This window comes from Ursus maritimus, unplaced genomic scaffold (genome assembly GCF_017311325.1).
Source record: "Ursus maritimus isolate PB19 unplaced genomic scaffold, ASM1731132v1 scaffold_33, whole genome shotgun sequence".
Lineage (NCBI taxonomy): Eukaryota > Metazoa > Chordata > Mammalia > Carnivora > Ursidae > Ursus > Ursus maritimus.
This window is the reverse complement of record NW_024425897.1, coordinates 113,920-129,384: the sequence shown is the minus strand read 5'-3', so window position 1 is coordinate 129,384 and position 15,465 is coordinate 113,920. Positions and strand designations below refer to the sequence as shown.

The 15,465-nt window shown below is 50.9% G+C and overlaps 1 protein-coding gene across 50 annotated transcripts in view; it reads right to left on the bottom strand.

Annotated features, from left to right (window-relative positions):
- IGLL5 (immunoglobulin lambda like polypeptide 5) overlaps positions 1-15,465 on the bottom strand; it is a 174,959-nt gene that overhangs the window by 53,211 nt on the left and 106,283 nt on the right. For 4 of the 50 annotated variants that reach the window (XM_040619459.1, XM_040619448.1, XM_040619458.1 and 1 more), the window contains exons 1-2: positions 11,591-11,751; positions 11,155-11,452 (exon numbers count right to left, since the gene is read on the bottom strand). The exons of 26 other annotated variants lie outside the window; for them this stretch is intronic. In XM_040619459.1, coding sequence (XP_040475393.1) covers positions 11,155-11,452; positions 11,591-11,636 — 344 coding nt within the window. In that variant the 5' untranslated portion in view covers positions 11,637-11,751. Of the gene's footprint in view, positions 1-1,684; positions 1,987-2,380; positions 2,532-11,153; positions 11,453-11,590; positions 11,752-15,465 lie in introns of those variants that run through there. 20 more of the 50 variants (XM_040619447.1, XM_040619446.1, XM_040619437.1 and 17 more) reach the window with 17 other exon arrangements.

Here is a 15,465-nt window from a genome sequence, read left to right as displayed (position 1 = left end):
GAGGGATCATGACTAGCTCAGGTATTTGCTGAGGGAAGGGGAATATGGAGTGAGCAGCGAGGAAGGTGTTATAGACACCACACGGACCACAGGGTAGTGGCAGAAATGAGCAGGATAAAAGTAGCAAGTGTTTATTCCTTATGTTGACATGAGTATGTTTGGATATATATTAATGTACCTGTTTTGTTCTCCTGTCTATCTAACATTCTCATCTAACATCAGATGTGTTAACAGTAGCTAACATTTTATCTCAATTAAGCTGGGGGAAAAATAAAGATCACTAGCAGACAAACGTGTATTGTATATCCTCTTGTGGGGAAAGGGTGACCATGTTTGTAATTGTTCACAGGATAGTTTTATCACATTAGGTGGAAGCATGGCTGCCAGCATTCTCTTCATTTGCAGGTTTAGGTTAGTGGGGCTCTTCTTAGATTTCATGTGGACGAGGGGGAACTGTAGTGTCTTATTAAGTGTCATTGTTGACAGGCTGAGCTGTGTTTCACAGAATTGTTGTCTGTCCATGTTTCTGGGTAGGTTGGGAGTGAAGAGAGATTCTTGCAGATTTGGGAGGTAGAAGTGAGGAAGGACCCATCGTATGTCTCACTCCTGTGGTTGCATTTCTTGTGGCCACTGTGCCGGTGGCGGCAACTACCCCATCGTCTCCCATTCAGCATCAAGATGGATGTGACTCTCCAACTGCCTTTTAAAATCCAGAGTACCTAGTGTGTCTGTATCGTTTTCTACTGTATAAAAGTACAGGGAACAGTCTGAGCTGTCTAGGGATTGGACAAGCACATTGATGACCTGGGGGAGAAACCCCAGCTTTGTGGGTACACAGTGGCCTCCTCAGGTCCCTGAGGACCCTGTCAGGGATGCTGGCCATCCTGCATTGGGTTCCTGGAAGCAGATTCTGAGATGGAGAAGGGCATGTGCAGGAAATCTGGAAGGAGTTGGGGAGGTCAGACTGGGCAGAAGGAGAAGGGACCCACAGTGAGACAGCAGGTGAGGTCTTTTCTTGCAGGGAGGTCTAAAGCTGGGACCTTTCAGGACATCTGAACCCAGGCAGGCCCTCGGGATGTTGGACTGAGGCCATGATTCAACTGAACCTCTCTGAATTGGGGCAGAAACCTGGGGAGGCAGAGTTTTGAAGCACAGTGCTTCACTGTGAGGAGCTCCCTTGTGAGCCGTCAGGGCCTCCTGCAGGGGTGGGTGGGTGAATGGTGAGTGTTCACAGAAGAGGGGATGTAGGTGGCCCCACAGTGTCCCTGCATATGTCTGCTCCACTCAGAATCCCACAGCTATGGACCAGGGTTTCAGGAGCTCAGCTGAGCTGGGAATTTCTGGGTTCAAATCTTGGGTTGTTCGGTGAAAATATTTCCCAATGACCACAATATGGAAATGGAAGTCTCTCTGTCTTTCTATCTACCCAGGCCCTCTGACCCGGATTTATACCCCGGACAGACAAGCAGGGCAGTCAGGTCCTGTCAGCCCTCAATGCACTCATGAACCTCCCTGTACAGAGCCTGCCTGGAGGGTTGAGGAGAGAGGGACCCCTGGGGATCACACATGTGGGGACCTGGATCAGACCTGTTCATGCTCTGTGGCCTCCTGGGGCTGGAGGAGAGTGTGACACAGACGGGGAAGGAGTTTTTGTCTCACTTCCCCATCTGTCCGTGTCACTGTGAGCAGTACCAGTACTACTACTATATGATAGACAGTAATAGTCAGCCTCGTCCTCAGCCCGGGTCCCGCTGATGGTCAGGGTGGCCGTGTTCCCTGAGTTGGAGCCGGCGAACCGATCAGGAATCCCTGAGGGCCGGTTGCTATCCTTATAGATAATCGTCACGGGGGCCTGGCCAGGCTTCTGCTGGTGCCAGGAAACGTATGTACTTCCAATGTTGTCTCCCCCACAGGTGATGCTGGCCGTCTGTCCCAGGGTCACCGACACTGAGGGGGGCTGAGTCAGCACATAGGAGGCCACGGAACCTGCCAGAGAGAAAAGGAGATGTGGGCTTTCAAACTCAGTTCTCGTTTTCAGGAAGCCCCCACCCACCTCACCCAGATTTGGACTCAGGGATACTCTGGGCACAGAGGGCACCTCTCCCATCAGTCTCAGCCCCAGGGCCCCCTGGCCAGGCTGGTGGATAGAACCTTTGAACAAATAAGAACCCTGACCCTCTTTCCCTGGCAGGTGCAGCCCCTCAGGGTGCACACAGAGCCAGTGAACACACTGGGGGGAGTTCACCCCTCCAGCCCCTCATCCTGCAGCTGGGTCCTGAGCACCCTGCCCCACACAGGCAGTGCCCTGCTGAGCTCTGAGTCAGGGCCAGCCTTGTGACTGTTCTGTGGGTCTGGGTGGGTGTGAGCCTGAGTTCAGCACCTGTGCAGTGAGCCAGGAATCCGAGGAGGAGAGGGGTCCAGGCCATGGTGGAGGTGTGCCTTGATTCTGCTCCCTGAGGCCCTAGGCTGGGCACATTCCTTGCCAGGCCTCTCTTATCCCCTTGCTGGAAACACCTGCGGGTTATGCAAATCATTTGGGGCTCAGGCTCTCTGCTGAGAAGCTTTGTGGTTTCAGAGAAGGCTCAGCGCCAAGGGTCACAGGGAGGGAGGCGTGGCCCCTGCAGACAGACCTCCCATCAGCCCAGGGGATTCTGCTTCACCCACTTGTCCCATAGTTGGTTCCGAATGTCTTCTCCTGGGTGACCTTAAGAGGCTTAGGTCAGTGCAGTTTCCTTGCTCCTGGGTGACCTTAAGAGGCTTAGGTCAGTGCAGTTTCTACCCAGATCCCTGTTTGTGACCATCAAACGTGAAGAAAATTCTTCACTTGCTAAGCACACATGGAGTTTTGCAGGAACCATTGAGGTACTGTAGGTGATGTCCTCAGGGAGAGCTCCTAGGACAGGTCCTAGATTCTGTGACTCAGTATCCCCAGTGTGCACTCAGCTCCTGGGATAGATGCCATGACTTACAGGGATTGACAGTGACTGGGTTTTAGCAGAAATGGTCTGGGCTGGAGAGGCATGACATCCTGGACCTGTGCAAGAGACAGAGGCAAATTCTAGAAGAGAGAGATGTGAGGGACACGGAGTCAGAATTTTATGTCGGTGGTAAAGGCGACACTATAGAAAGCCTATATGACTTTTCCTTTAGGTCTCAGGTGGTGACGAACCCTCCCTCCCTGTTAGAACCCCTAATGCCCAGAGCCTCCCCATGTCCAGGTGACTTTGCCAGGTGATCTCTGCTGCCCCCTGGAGGCCACTCCATGTTGGCGGCTGCAGGTGCAGGGAAGACCTACCTCCAGGTGGAGATTGTGAATCCACTTCTGAGATCCTGATTTCCTGATCTATGGACTTTTGGCTCCATGTGAGAAATTGCTCTTCTCTAAGTAGTCCCTGCCAGCCCCAAGATGATGAAGAGCATGTCAGATTACCTGTGAGAATATGAGCAGGCTCATGCAGAGGAGGAGAAGGCAGGGTTCATCTGAAGTATGGGGTGGTGTGGTGTTGGAGCTTGGCACTAGGGGACACAGGACTCAGGGACTGCCTCTTTGGTCCAGTGGGTGGTGCAGGACCAAACTGGGGCAGAGGTGACTATTGCCTCAAAGTCAGAGACAGGAGAACAGTCACTTAACAAGCATTCATTCAGACCCACTTTGGTCTGGCAGACATTCCATCCTGGAAATTAGTGTGAACAGAACACAGTCCCGTTGTCAGAGTTTCCATCTTGGGGCAGGAGCAGCAGAATGTACATACATGCTTTGCTGACAGAGCATATAGACTCCAACCCCTTCTACCTGCATCTTGTCTTCTATATTCTTTTAGAAGCTACGCTATGGCTATTCTCAGGTGCCACTTGGTCAGCATTGACCCCATCCATGGCCCAAAACTGGCCCATGGACGTATCATGTGGCTGGGGATCTTTTTGGGGACTTCTGCTCTTGTGAAGGAAGTAAACAAACTAGATTTATGCAGTGCTCTTTCTCTTGTACTCAGGCGTGCTAGCTGGAGCTGCAGCAGCCATCCCGAGGTCTGCTGCCAACAATAAGGCAAAGCAAAGCCTCCATAGTAGTGTTGGTGGGAGAGAAAGTGAGAAGATTTGGGACCTCACAGAACAGGTGAGTGCCTAGAGACCCACCATCTGACTTCTGACTTATTTCTGTGGGAGAAACATTAGTATCTGAATGTTTGTGCCTCTTGTTGAGATGTGCATGTATTGCATTAAAATCTTCCTGACCAGTTAGGATAACAATAAACACAAGGACTTGCTTCCTTTGACTAGAATGGTTCCTCCCAAACTATCACCCTTGGACTTAGAGGATGCCTCACGCACTGTAGTATTTCAGGGAGGTTTCCGTCCAAGGTACGTATTTCACAGCAAATGAAGGGCTGCAATGTGCCCATGTGCATGGAATTCACTGGTTCTACCATCTACCCCACCCCCCAATTCTGAAACAGCTGGCTTGAATGAATGGACTAATGTCCTCTTGAAGACTCAGTTACTTTACCAGGTATGAGACAACACCTGTGGGGCTGGGGCAACATGTTTCAGAAGGTGATATTTGCACTGCATCTGTTTCCAATTTATGGTGCTATTTCTCCCACAGCCAGCATTCATGGGCCCAGGAATCTAGAGTTGGAATTAGGAGCATCCTCACTCACTAATATTCCTGGTAACCTGCTGCAAAATTATTGACTATCACCATGACCTTACATTCTGCTGGCATTGAGGTCTCAGTTCTAAAGGAGAACTGTTTCCACACAGAGACATAAAAATGATTCTATTCAACTGACAGGTCAGACTTCCCCTTGTCACTTTGAGGTTTTTTTTTTATCTCCATTGATGTTTCTCTGTCGGTCCTCCCAGCCTGGTCTTCCAACCCTAAACAAACTGTAGTGAAGAAAACATGGCAGCCCCAGCCTGCCTCCTGCACATGCACTCCTGATCCACACGGTGCAGAGGTTGCCTGGAGGGCTGGGCTGGGAGACAGGTCTGGGAATCTCAGATCTGGGGCCCTGGGCCAGACCTATTGTGCTTTGTCTGCAGTCCTCCTAGGCTGAAGGAGAGTGTGACTCAGGTGCAGAAGGGGTGTGTGTCTCACATCCCTGTCTGTCTCTGCCACTGTGAGCATTACTACTGTCCCACACCTGACTGTAGTAGTGAGCTTTGTCCTTGGCCCTGGTCCTGCTGGTGTTTAGGGTGGCCGTGTCTTCCAAGTTGGAGCTGGAGAATCAGACAGAATCCCTGAGGGACGCTTCCTATTGCCATATATGACCAGCCAGTGTCCTGTCCTGGCTTCTGCTGGTACCACTGTACACCAGATTTCTATACTGTCTCCCTGACAGGTGATCATGGCCACCTGTCCCATGGTCACTGAGCACAGACCAGCTGTGTCAGCACCTGGGAGACCTTTCAGGATCCTGGCCATGGGGCTGAGCTGGGCCCTCGCAGAGCTACAGACCACACCTGACTCAGGGAAAGGAGGTCCTGTGGCCTCATCTCCTACCCTTCCTACTTCATGTCTCCTCTGTGTCCCCAAGCTACACTCTGGTCCCATCCTTGGCATGTCACCAGAATGGAAAACTCTCATTCTGACACTTGTTCAATATGGTGCGTGTGGGAATTTACATGTTATACAATCCCCTGCTCTTGGGGATTCATCACAACCTCTGGTCTATTTTCACACAGTGCTTCTGTCTCTATGACACCCCCCACCCCACAGGAGACCAGAGACTGGCATTGTCAACACTCTGATTCCTTTCACTTTTTTCATCCATGTTTCAGGTAAATTTATGAAAAGTCCCAGAACCCAGCCCTGACTGCGGGACTCACTTCCAGCTCTGTGTCTCTGTGAGGGTCCCCAGGGTCACGACTTTGCACACAGAGTGACCTCTGGGACTGGAGAGTCAGGGGTCCCTCCTGGGAACTGGGTCTGTCACTGGAGCAAGGACAGCACAGGGACCTGAGAAGGGGCTTGAGGCCGTGGGAAACACTTCACTCTGGAGACAGTCTCACAAGGAGGCTGCAGACCTTCCTTCCAGGGACCAGGGGCTCTGAGTGCCCCACCTCCCGTCCCCTGAGACACCGTGAGCACGGAAGCTACAGCCCTGGGTCTGAGTCCACCTGGAGGTGGGGATGGAGAGGGAGAGGGTGAAGGGTCAGGGCTTCTCTGGACGCACCCAGCACAGAAGGCTCAGCTCCCTGGGACCTTAGGTGGGGAGTGAGTACCTGGAATTTCCCAGGTGAACTATTCATTGTGTCAGGACTCTTGTCAGTGTCCTGGGTGACACTGTATGAGTCTGACCCTCAGGTCGTGGCCCTGAGCCTGAGGAGATAAGGATGGATCAGCCCTACTTTCTTCTGAGGACTGAACCCTGGACCCCTGCCGACCCTCAAGCCTGGTGTCCCTGTGAAGGTTCCCCAGCCTCTGTCCTGCTGTTCCTTCTGGGCTCTGCTGCCCCCTGCTGGTGGAGGAGGAGTCAGACCAGGAGCTTCCCTCCTGCAGGTCACCCCACAGCACCTGTCACCTGAGGAAGGGTGTGACCAGAGTTTCCAGCCTCCCACTGTCAGGTGCCCCCCCTGCACTGCCCAGCCCAGCATAGAAGGTCACATACACGGTGAAGGAGGCAGGACAGGTGGGATTTCTGCCTCTTGTCCAGGGGTTGAAATGCCCTAACCTGTCACACTGGCTGTTGCAACAGGGTGGGTTTGGGGTAACGTGTAGTGTGTTTTGAAAGGGTCCCAGTCAGGAAACCTTTGTGACATCCTATTGGCACCCCTTTCTCTCCATTTATGAATTGAGTGTGATGCTGCCTGCATTCCAGTGAGTGTCGCTGGGTCACAGTGGAACAGGTGACGCTTCTAGAACTAACGTTCACATGTGCACCTAATTCTTTATTAGTATTACTGCTGTCATCTCTGCCACTGCTGTTTCTATTACAACCCATAGCACTAGCAGTCTGGAGAAGGAGGATTTCTACACAAGCCTCTTGGGTGATTCGGATGAAACTGGGAAGCTGGCAATTCAGACCTGGATGTGCGATTTCACATCATACACATCACACTTTTGCTGAGCCCCTTTCCTTGGAGTTCTGCAGAGGACAGACAGGAGACTCCCAGCCCAAAGCCCACTCACTGCAACCTCTGTTTCATTCATTAGACTCTGTCAATGTTTTTATATCATTGAATTTAGAAACAAAGTGCTCTCACATCAGTATAATCTTCCCCATTTCCAAGCATATAAAGTTGAGGTCCAGGAAGACTAGGTTCCCAGAAAAGCAGAGGAAAGAGGTGAGTCCAAGATGGGGCCTAGGTGTGCTGGATTCAGATCCCGGTCATCAGGGCAGAGCTTGAGCGGGATGGGAGGGAGGGAGGGTGAGGCCAGGCTGGGCAGCAGGCTTCTGTCCCTGGGCTCACTGCCATCTCTATCCTGGCAGGTCTATGAAGGAGCTGCTCAGCCTGCTTGTGGGGAGGGTCAGCAGGGTCGTGTCCCAGGTTAGAGTTGTATCGGTAGGGACAGTGGAGACTGTTTGGCCGTGCAGGGACCTGACCTGGGTCTTGGTGGCTCTTCTCTGTATTATTGCTTGGTCTTCTCTGTCCTCCAAGTTCGAGGGACTAACAGGGGTCTCTGGCCACAGTACTGGGGTCAGATGAGTCTTGTAGCGGACACAAGCCCTACAGGTTCATGACACCGTGGGGCTCATTCTCTGGGTCCCGCCTCCTGCAGCATCTCGGGGTGGACCTTAGGTTCAAGGTCATGCTCAGGGTCCTGGGGGCGCTGAGCCTGTGGGCAGGGGCTATGGTAGCACCTGGGCAGAGTGAGGAGGGGGAGCAGAGGAAGGTCCATCCATGGTTGGCACTCCAGATTCTGTCTCTTGAGCCCACAGCTGAGGCTGGCTGCACCAAGCCTCCTTCATGCTCTCGCTGGTTCCTGTGAAAATGCTCCTTCTCAGGCTGGTGGGGAGAATCTCTGCTTCTGGTCGGGCTTCATGGATCCGGTTCACACGGAGCTGTGCTCACCTCTGGGCTGCATAGGGGAGCTCTTGTCACTGTGTGTTTGAACATCTTAAAGGCTGAGGGTGAGGAGGGAGAGGTGAGGGCATTACTGTTCTCATGAGATGTGCCCTGTGATCCTTTGCTTCCATTTTTGTGAGTGTTTCAAATTCACATGACATGAAATATTGCATCCTAAGCGTTTTTAAGAGTTCAGTTCATCTTCCTAGATGCTCTCTCTGTCCTGTGACTTTTTCATATCTGGAATTGTGGAATGGAATTGAGTGGTAATATTGTCCTGAAATTGGCTTAATGCCATTTTATTTACTGTAGGTTTCTAATACTTGTTTGTCGCTGGTAAAGTCAAGTTGACAAATATTACCTTTTAATTGTGGCGTTTACACCATTTCCTGACTGTGGGTGGAGACATAGGTTATTAGATCCCATATTGCTGTTTATTTTCTATATGTTCCATGAGTTCTCTGTCCTGTTTTCCATTTATCTCTTTCTTGAGTAATGGAGCATTTTGTTATGATCCATTTTATTTCTATGTTTTGGCTCATTAGTTGTAACTCCTTGCTGTCCTGTCATCTGTGACTCGTCACAGGCTCCATTCAGGTGACGTCACACCACCTGACAGCATCAGACATTGGAGCCCACTTCCCGTGCTCTCTTCTCAGCACTGTGGTAGGAATGTCATACCCGTCACTGCTGGTGCGTGATAAATTCCAGCATGTGCTGTGAGTAGATCTGCTGTAGACAGTGATTTACTATTCAAAGGGAGTTAAGTCATCAGAAAAATTCTCCATACTTATCCCTGCAGTTATCATTTCTGACTCTTACAATCTTTTTGTAGATTCCGGTTCTTTCTGGCATCACTCCGTCCTGCCTGAGGGAAGTCAGTATTACTACCTGTGTTATGGGTCTGCTGGTGATCAGTTCCGTCACTTTGGTAGAGCTGAAAAATTGTTTTATTTTGCCTTCATCATTGAAGGATAGTCTCCCTGGATAAAGAATTAAGGGGTTTCTTTTCCTTTGTTTTTCTCAGAATTTGGAGGATGTTAATCCACTGTCCTCTGTGTGCATTTCTGCTCGTGGGAAATCTGTCCGAATCCTTATCACTGTTCCCCTGAACCAAGTGTCTCTCCTCTCTGGTTGCTTTTCACAGTGTCTATTTTTCTCTGCCTTAAACAATGTGATATTGATGGGGGTTGGTGTGTTGGTTCCCCCCCTCCCCGCATATATCATTGCTTGGTGTTTTTCAAGAATTTGGCATCTGTAGGTTTTGAATTTTCATGACATTTAGAACAGTTTTGGTCAATACTTCCTCAAATATTTTTTTATCCTCCCCAGTCCACCCTCACTCCCTGGGTTCACAGTGACATGTGCATGACATTGTTACCGTTGTCCTATGCTCAGCGCTGCTCTGCTCACTTTTAAAGTCTTTCTGTGCCTTTCGCTCTGCCGTGTCTGTGCTGTGTCTTCACATTCCCTCACCTTCTTCATTTTCTCCTGCCTGCTGCTGATCTCAGCCCTGTATTTGTGATTTGAGATATTATAGTTTTCATCTCCAACAGTTTGATTTGGATGCTTTAATTTTCTTCTTCTCTTAATGTGTTCAATCATTCAGACCAAATTCCACAGCCCTCTGTCCCATCCTGCAGCTTCCAGACCTGCCGCCCCAGGACTGTCTGAGCCGATTCTCATCGTGAGTGTCTCTCCCCCACGTCTCTGTCTCTCTGTGCATCACAGACAAATACACACATACACGCACATGACACCCATGTCCTGTTGGATTTTTACCCTCTGGACAGTCCTAAGTCATGCACCTTAGTAGCTCTAACTCTTTGTGGTTAAAATGGTTTCATTTTAATGGTTTCTTCAGAGTTTACAGTTCTCACCTCCTTCTTTATCACAGTTCTTCCCCGTGACCCAGCATCACTCCCATGCAAGGTGAGGATGTCATAACAGGGTCTCATCTCCCTCATCATTTCCGCTCTCATCGTCGTGTGTATTATTTGTACCTCTATTATAAATCAAACACATTCTTTTATTTTTGCTTTAAGCAGTTGACTTTTATAGACATTAATCTTTAGCATTGTTTTTATATTTATCCATGAACTTATAACTTCTGATGCTCTTTATGTCCTTGTGTAGACCTAGACTTCACTCTGTCCCCCTTTCCGAGGGACGTCCATCACTGTTGCTTGTGCTGAAGGTCTGCGGGTGATCCGTTCTGAGAGGTTTGCATCTGAGAAGGGTTTATTTTGTCTTCACGTTTCAATGACATTCTCCCTGGGTAAAGACCAAAGTTGACAGTTATTTTCTATTAGGAGTTTGAAGACTTTGCTCCCCTGTTTTCCTGCTCTCATGGCTTGTAATGAGACATGTGCTCCCCCCCACGATGCTGGTTCTCTGTAGGGCACAGGACTCTGCTCTCTGGCCGTGAGAGAATCTGCTTCGCTGGTTTGTAGCAATTTCACAGGACGTGTGCTGTGCTGTCTTTCAAGTTCCCTGTGTCTGAGCTTCATTGAGCTTCTTGGATATGTTGCTTCCTGGGTTTCACCAGTTTGAACACTTGGTGGCACTTTTCCCTTCAGATATGTTTGCAATCACCACCTGCCCCCACCTTGTCTTCCTCAGTTACTCCAATTACACACGTTTAGTTGGAGTGAAGCTCTCCTGCCTGCACTGAGGCTTTCTTCAATTTTCCAGCTACGCTCTGTGTTTCCTTTTGAACAGCGTCTCTTGCTGTGACATCAAGGTGACTCTCTGTTCTTTTGTACCTCCTAATTCACTGTCAATCTCCTCTCTGAATTATACATCTCAGAACATATGATTATCGTTCAGGGAAGTTGTAAAAGGTTTGGTCTTTGGAAAATGTCCTCTATATCTACTCCTAACGTGTTCGGTCATTCATGCGCTCACAGCCACAGATTGAATATGTTTACAAAAGAATGGACCCTTATCCTCTGCTGATCCACCATGAGCAGAGCCCACGTGGGCGGGTTGTGAGGACGGGGCAGCCTGTGGACCTCAGATGTGGGGACCTGAGCCAGACTTGCTCCCTGCTCTGTGCACGGGCCTCCTGGGGCTGGAGGAGAGTGTGACACAGACGGGGAAGGGGTTTGTGTCTCACTTCCCCATATGCCTGTGTCACTGTGAGCTTTACTACCATCATCATAGGACTGACAGTAATAGTCAGCCTCGTCCTCGGCCCGGGCCCCGCTGATGGTCAGGGTGTGTGTGTTCCCGGAACTGGAGCCAGAGAATCGGTTGGGGATCCCAGAGGGCCGCTCAGTGTCCTTATAAATGACCGTCACAGGGGCTTGGCCTGCCTTCTGCTGGATCCATTGTGTATATGCTTTACTCAGTATCTCTCCAGAGCAGGTGATGGTAGCCGTCTGTCCCAGGGACACTGACACCGAGGGAGACTGAGTCAGCACACTGGAGGCCACGGAGCCTGAAAAGACAGAAGAGGAGAGGTTGGTGTGAGGTTCAGGGGCTCAGCCCAGGGACCCAATCCTGAGTCTGTGCTGGTCTGAGCAGCTCAATCCTGTGGGGGCTGAGCGTGTGGGCAGTCTTGGGCAGGGGATGGCACCTGTGCAGAAAGTGAGGATGGGGAACAGCAGAGGAGTCCAGGCCATGGTGGATGTGCCCAGAGCTCTGCCTCCTGAGACCCACAGCACTGCTGGGCTCCACCCCAGCCTCTCTTATTCCCTTCCAGGCCCTTGGGACTGTGATTGGTAGTACTTATGCAAATTTCCTCCATTTCTGGGGCTCCTACTTAATAAACCAGTGTTGAGGTGAGAACGTGTGACTGAGGAGGAAGAGGGGAGCCCCCAGCTTCCTCCAAGCAGCTGTCGGGGAAAAAACCATCCTTGGCCTATAATATCCAGGATCAGTTACCATCCTGGTGTCTGAACACATGACAACCATCTGAAAATACCCTGTTTGGGGTCTATCCTTGGTTCCCTCTGTGTCTTACAGGGGCCTGGCCCTCTGAGAGATGCAGACAACGCTTGATACAGGGAATGGTGGTCCTGTGGCCTCATTGCCTTCCCCCTCCTGCGTTGGGTCCCCCCTGGTTCCCTGGAGGCACCGTGATCCCATGCTTCCCATGTCATTAGATTGTGGAACTTTCTCAGTAGAATGTGCACCGTTTTTTTGTCTGAGCATCCACCTGTGAAACAAGCACCTGCTGCTGGAGATGCACCACAACTTCTAGTCTAACGACACGCGGTGATGTCATCTCTGACACCCCCCATCCCACAACAGACCAGCCCTTAGCGTTGTCAAAACTTTGTTTCCTTTATGATTGTTCATCAGTGTTTCGTGTAAACCGTGACTTGCACGAGAAATCACCAGGACTCAAAAAGACACGTTTGAGCTTCATACTTTGTCAGGCTCCCCAGGGTTATGTCTTCTCACGTGGGGTGAGCTTGGAGGCCACAGCCATCATCTCAGCAGGGAGCTGGACCCTGTACTGATGCGTGGACAGCCCAGAGAGCAGAGCTGTGGCCTCATGTAGTGAGACTCCACTTCACTCTGGAGACAGTGTCGCAAGGAGGCTGGTCCTTCTAGGCTGGTGGATGGTCCTTCTAGGCACGAGGGTCTCCCTGTACCCTACCATCTGCCGCCTGAAGTCTCCTGAGCAAAGGAGCTATAGCCCTGGTTCTGAGTCTTTCTGGAGATGCGGAAGGAGAGGCTGAGGGTGAGGGGTCAGGACATGTCTGGATGTGGCCAGCACAGAGGAATCAGCTCCCTGGGGACACTGGTGGGCACTGAGGGGACTAGCATTTCCCAAGTGAAGTATTACCTGTCTCAAGACTCCTGTCCTTCAGTGTCCTGGGTGAGACCTTGCAGCCCAAGGAGGTAGGATGGAATATCCGTGCTTTCTTCTGAAGACTGAACCCTGGAGCCCTGCTGACCCCCAGGCCTGGTGTCCCTGTGAGGCTCCCCCTGGCCAGCCCCAGCCTCTGTCCTGAGGCTCCTGCTGCAGCTCTGCTGCCCCCTGCTGGTGGAGGAGGACTCAGACCCGGAGCTTCCCTCCTGCCCCTCCCTGCAGAGCACCTTTTACATGAGGAAGGGTGTGGACCAGGGTTTCCCACCTCCCACAGGCAGCTGCCCCTTGCCCTGCCCTGTCCAGTCCAGCACAGACAGGTCACATACACCATGCAGGAGGCAGGGTATCATGATTCCTGTACCATGTCCCAGGGTTGAAATGTCCTGGCCCCTGGCCGGTTGTTACAGAGGAGAGGGCCTGGAGCTGGGGTGCACTTGCAAAGGGTCAGGGTCTACGACATCTGTGTGATGTCCCACAGCTTCCCTTTCCCTGTCCACTTAGGAATCCAGACTGATGGTTCCGCATCCCAGTTAGTGCTGTCAGGTCACGGTGGGAGTAGGTGATGCTCCTGGCACTGATGCTCACGTGGGCGCCCAATCTTTATTATGATTACTACAATCTCTGCTACTGCTGTTTTTATGACAGCCCACATCTCTTGGAGTTTGGGTGGGAGGGTGTCTGCACTAGCGTAGTTGGTGGTTTGGACGACGTTGGAAATCTGCTAATTCAGACCTGGACATGATTTCACATCATACAACTCACACTTTTGCTGAGCCCTTTTCCTGGATTTCTGCAGAGGACAGACGAGAGACTCCCAACCCAGCGCCCACTCACTGAGACCCGGCTGAGACTCTGTTTCATTAGTAAGGCTTTGCCAATATATTTGTAACACTTAATTTCAAAACAAATGGTTTCTGATATCAGTATAATCTTCCCCATTTCCCAGCACATAAAGTTGAGGCCCAGAGAGGCTCAGTTCCCAGGAAAGCAGAGGACAGTGGGGCGAGTCCAGGAGTGGAGCTCCAGTGTGCTGGATTCAGACCCTGGGCTCTTTGGAGGCGGAGCTTGACCAGTGTGTGACTGCCCTGCTCTGGTTGTGGGGAGTGTGCCGTGGCTCCTTCTGACTCCACCTGGCAGGTACTCAAAGTAGGGGGCACTGCCTGGGGTGTTTCATGATGACTGTCACGGGGCAACTTGTGTGTCTCCAACACAATTGGGGTGAGCAGGACTATTTGGATTCAGGAGAATGCCGGGACACCCTGGGACTCTGATTGAGTCATAAAAACACCACAATCCAATGCAGCAGGTCAGATCATGGACCCACCTTCCAGAATGAAGGTTTGGTCTTCCTAGCTGGGAGGGATCATGACTAGCTCAGATATTTGCTGAGGGAAGGGGAATATGGAGTCGGTGGTGGAGAAGGTATTATAGGCACCACAGTGACCACAGGGTAGTGACAGAAATGAAGAGGATAAAAGTAATAAATGTTTCTTCCTTAGGTTGACACGAATAGGCTTGGGTATATATGAGTCATATGTTTCTGTTCTCCTGTTTCATCCCATTATCATCTACCATCTGATGTGTTAACAATATTAACTTCATACCTCAATACTGAGGTTATAGAATATCAGATCAGCTGGGACAGAAATAAAGATCACTAGCAGACAGAGATGTATTGTATATCCTCTTGTGGGGAAAGGGTGAGCACGTTTGTACTTGTTCACGGGATACTTTATCATATCAGGTGGAAACATGGCTGCCAACATTGACTTCATTTGGAGACTGTGGTGTGTGGGGATCTGGGAGGGTTTTAGATGGATGCGGGGTTGTTTGTGGTGTCTTCTTAAGCGTCACTGTTGACAGGCTGAGCTGTGTTTCACAGAACTGTTGTCTGTCCATTTATCAGGATGGGTGTAAAGAGAGATTCTTGCACAAGATTTGGGGAGTAGAAGTGAGGAAGGACCCATTGTGTGTCTCGCTCCCGTGGTTGTGTTTCTTGGGGCCACTGTGTCGGCAGCGGCAACTACCCCAATGTCCTCATTCACAATCAAGAAGGATGTGACTCTTCAACTCTCTGTCAGAACCCAGAGTACCTAGTGTGTCTGGATCTCCTTTCATTGTATAAAAGTACAAGGAACAGTCTGAGCTGTCGAGGGATTGGACAAGCACGTTGGTGATCTGGAGGAGGAACCCCAGCTTTGTGTGTATACAGTGGCCTCCTCAGGTCCCTGAGGACCCCATCGGGGTTGCCAGCCATCCTGGATTCGATTCCCAGAAGCACACTCTGAGGTGGAGAAGGGCATGTGCCGGAAATCTGGAAGGAGTTGGGGAGGTCAGACCGGGCAGAAGGAGAAGGGACCCACAGTGAGACATCAGGGGAGGTCTCCTTCCTGCAGGGAGCTCTAAAGCTGCGACCTTTCAGGACATCTGAACCAGAGCGAGGGGTCTGGGCCTGAGGTGATCATTCACATGAACCTCTCTGAGAAAGGACATAACACGGGGAGGCAGATTCCTGAAGCCACAGCACTTCCCAGCAAGGAGCACGCCTGTGAGCTGTCAGGGGCTCCAGGCAGCAGTGAGTGGGTGTGTGAGCCCAGATGAGGGGATGTGGGTGAGCCCTCATTGTCTAC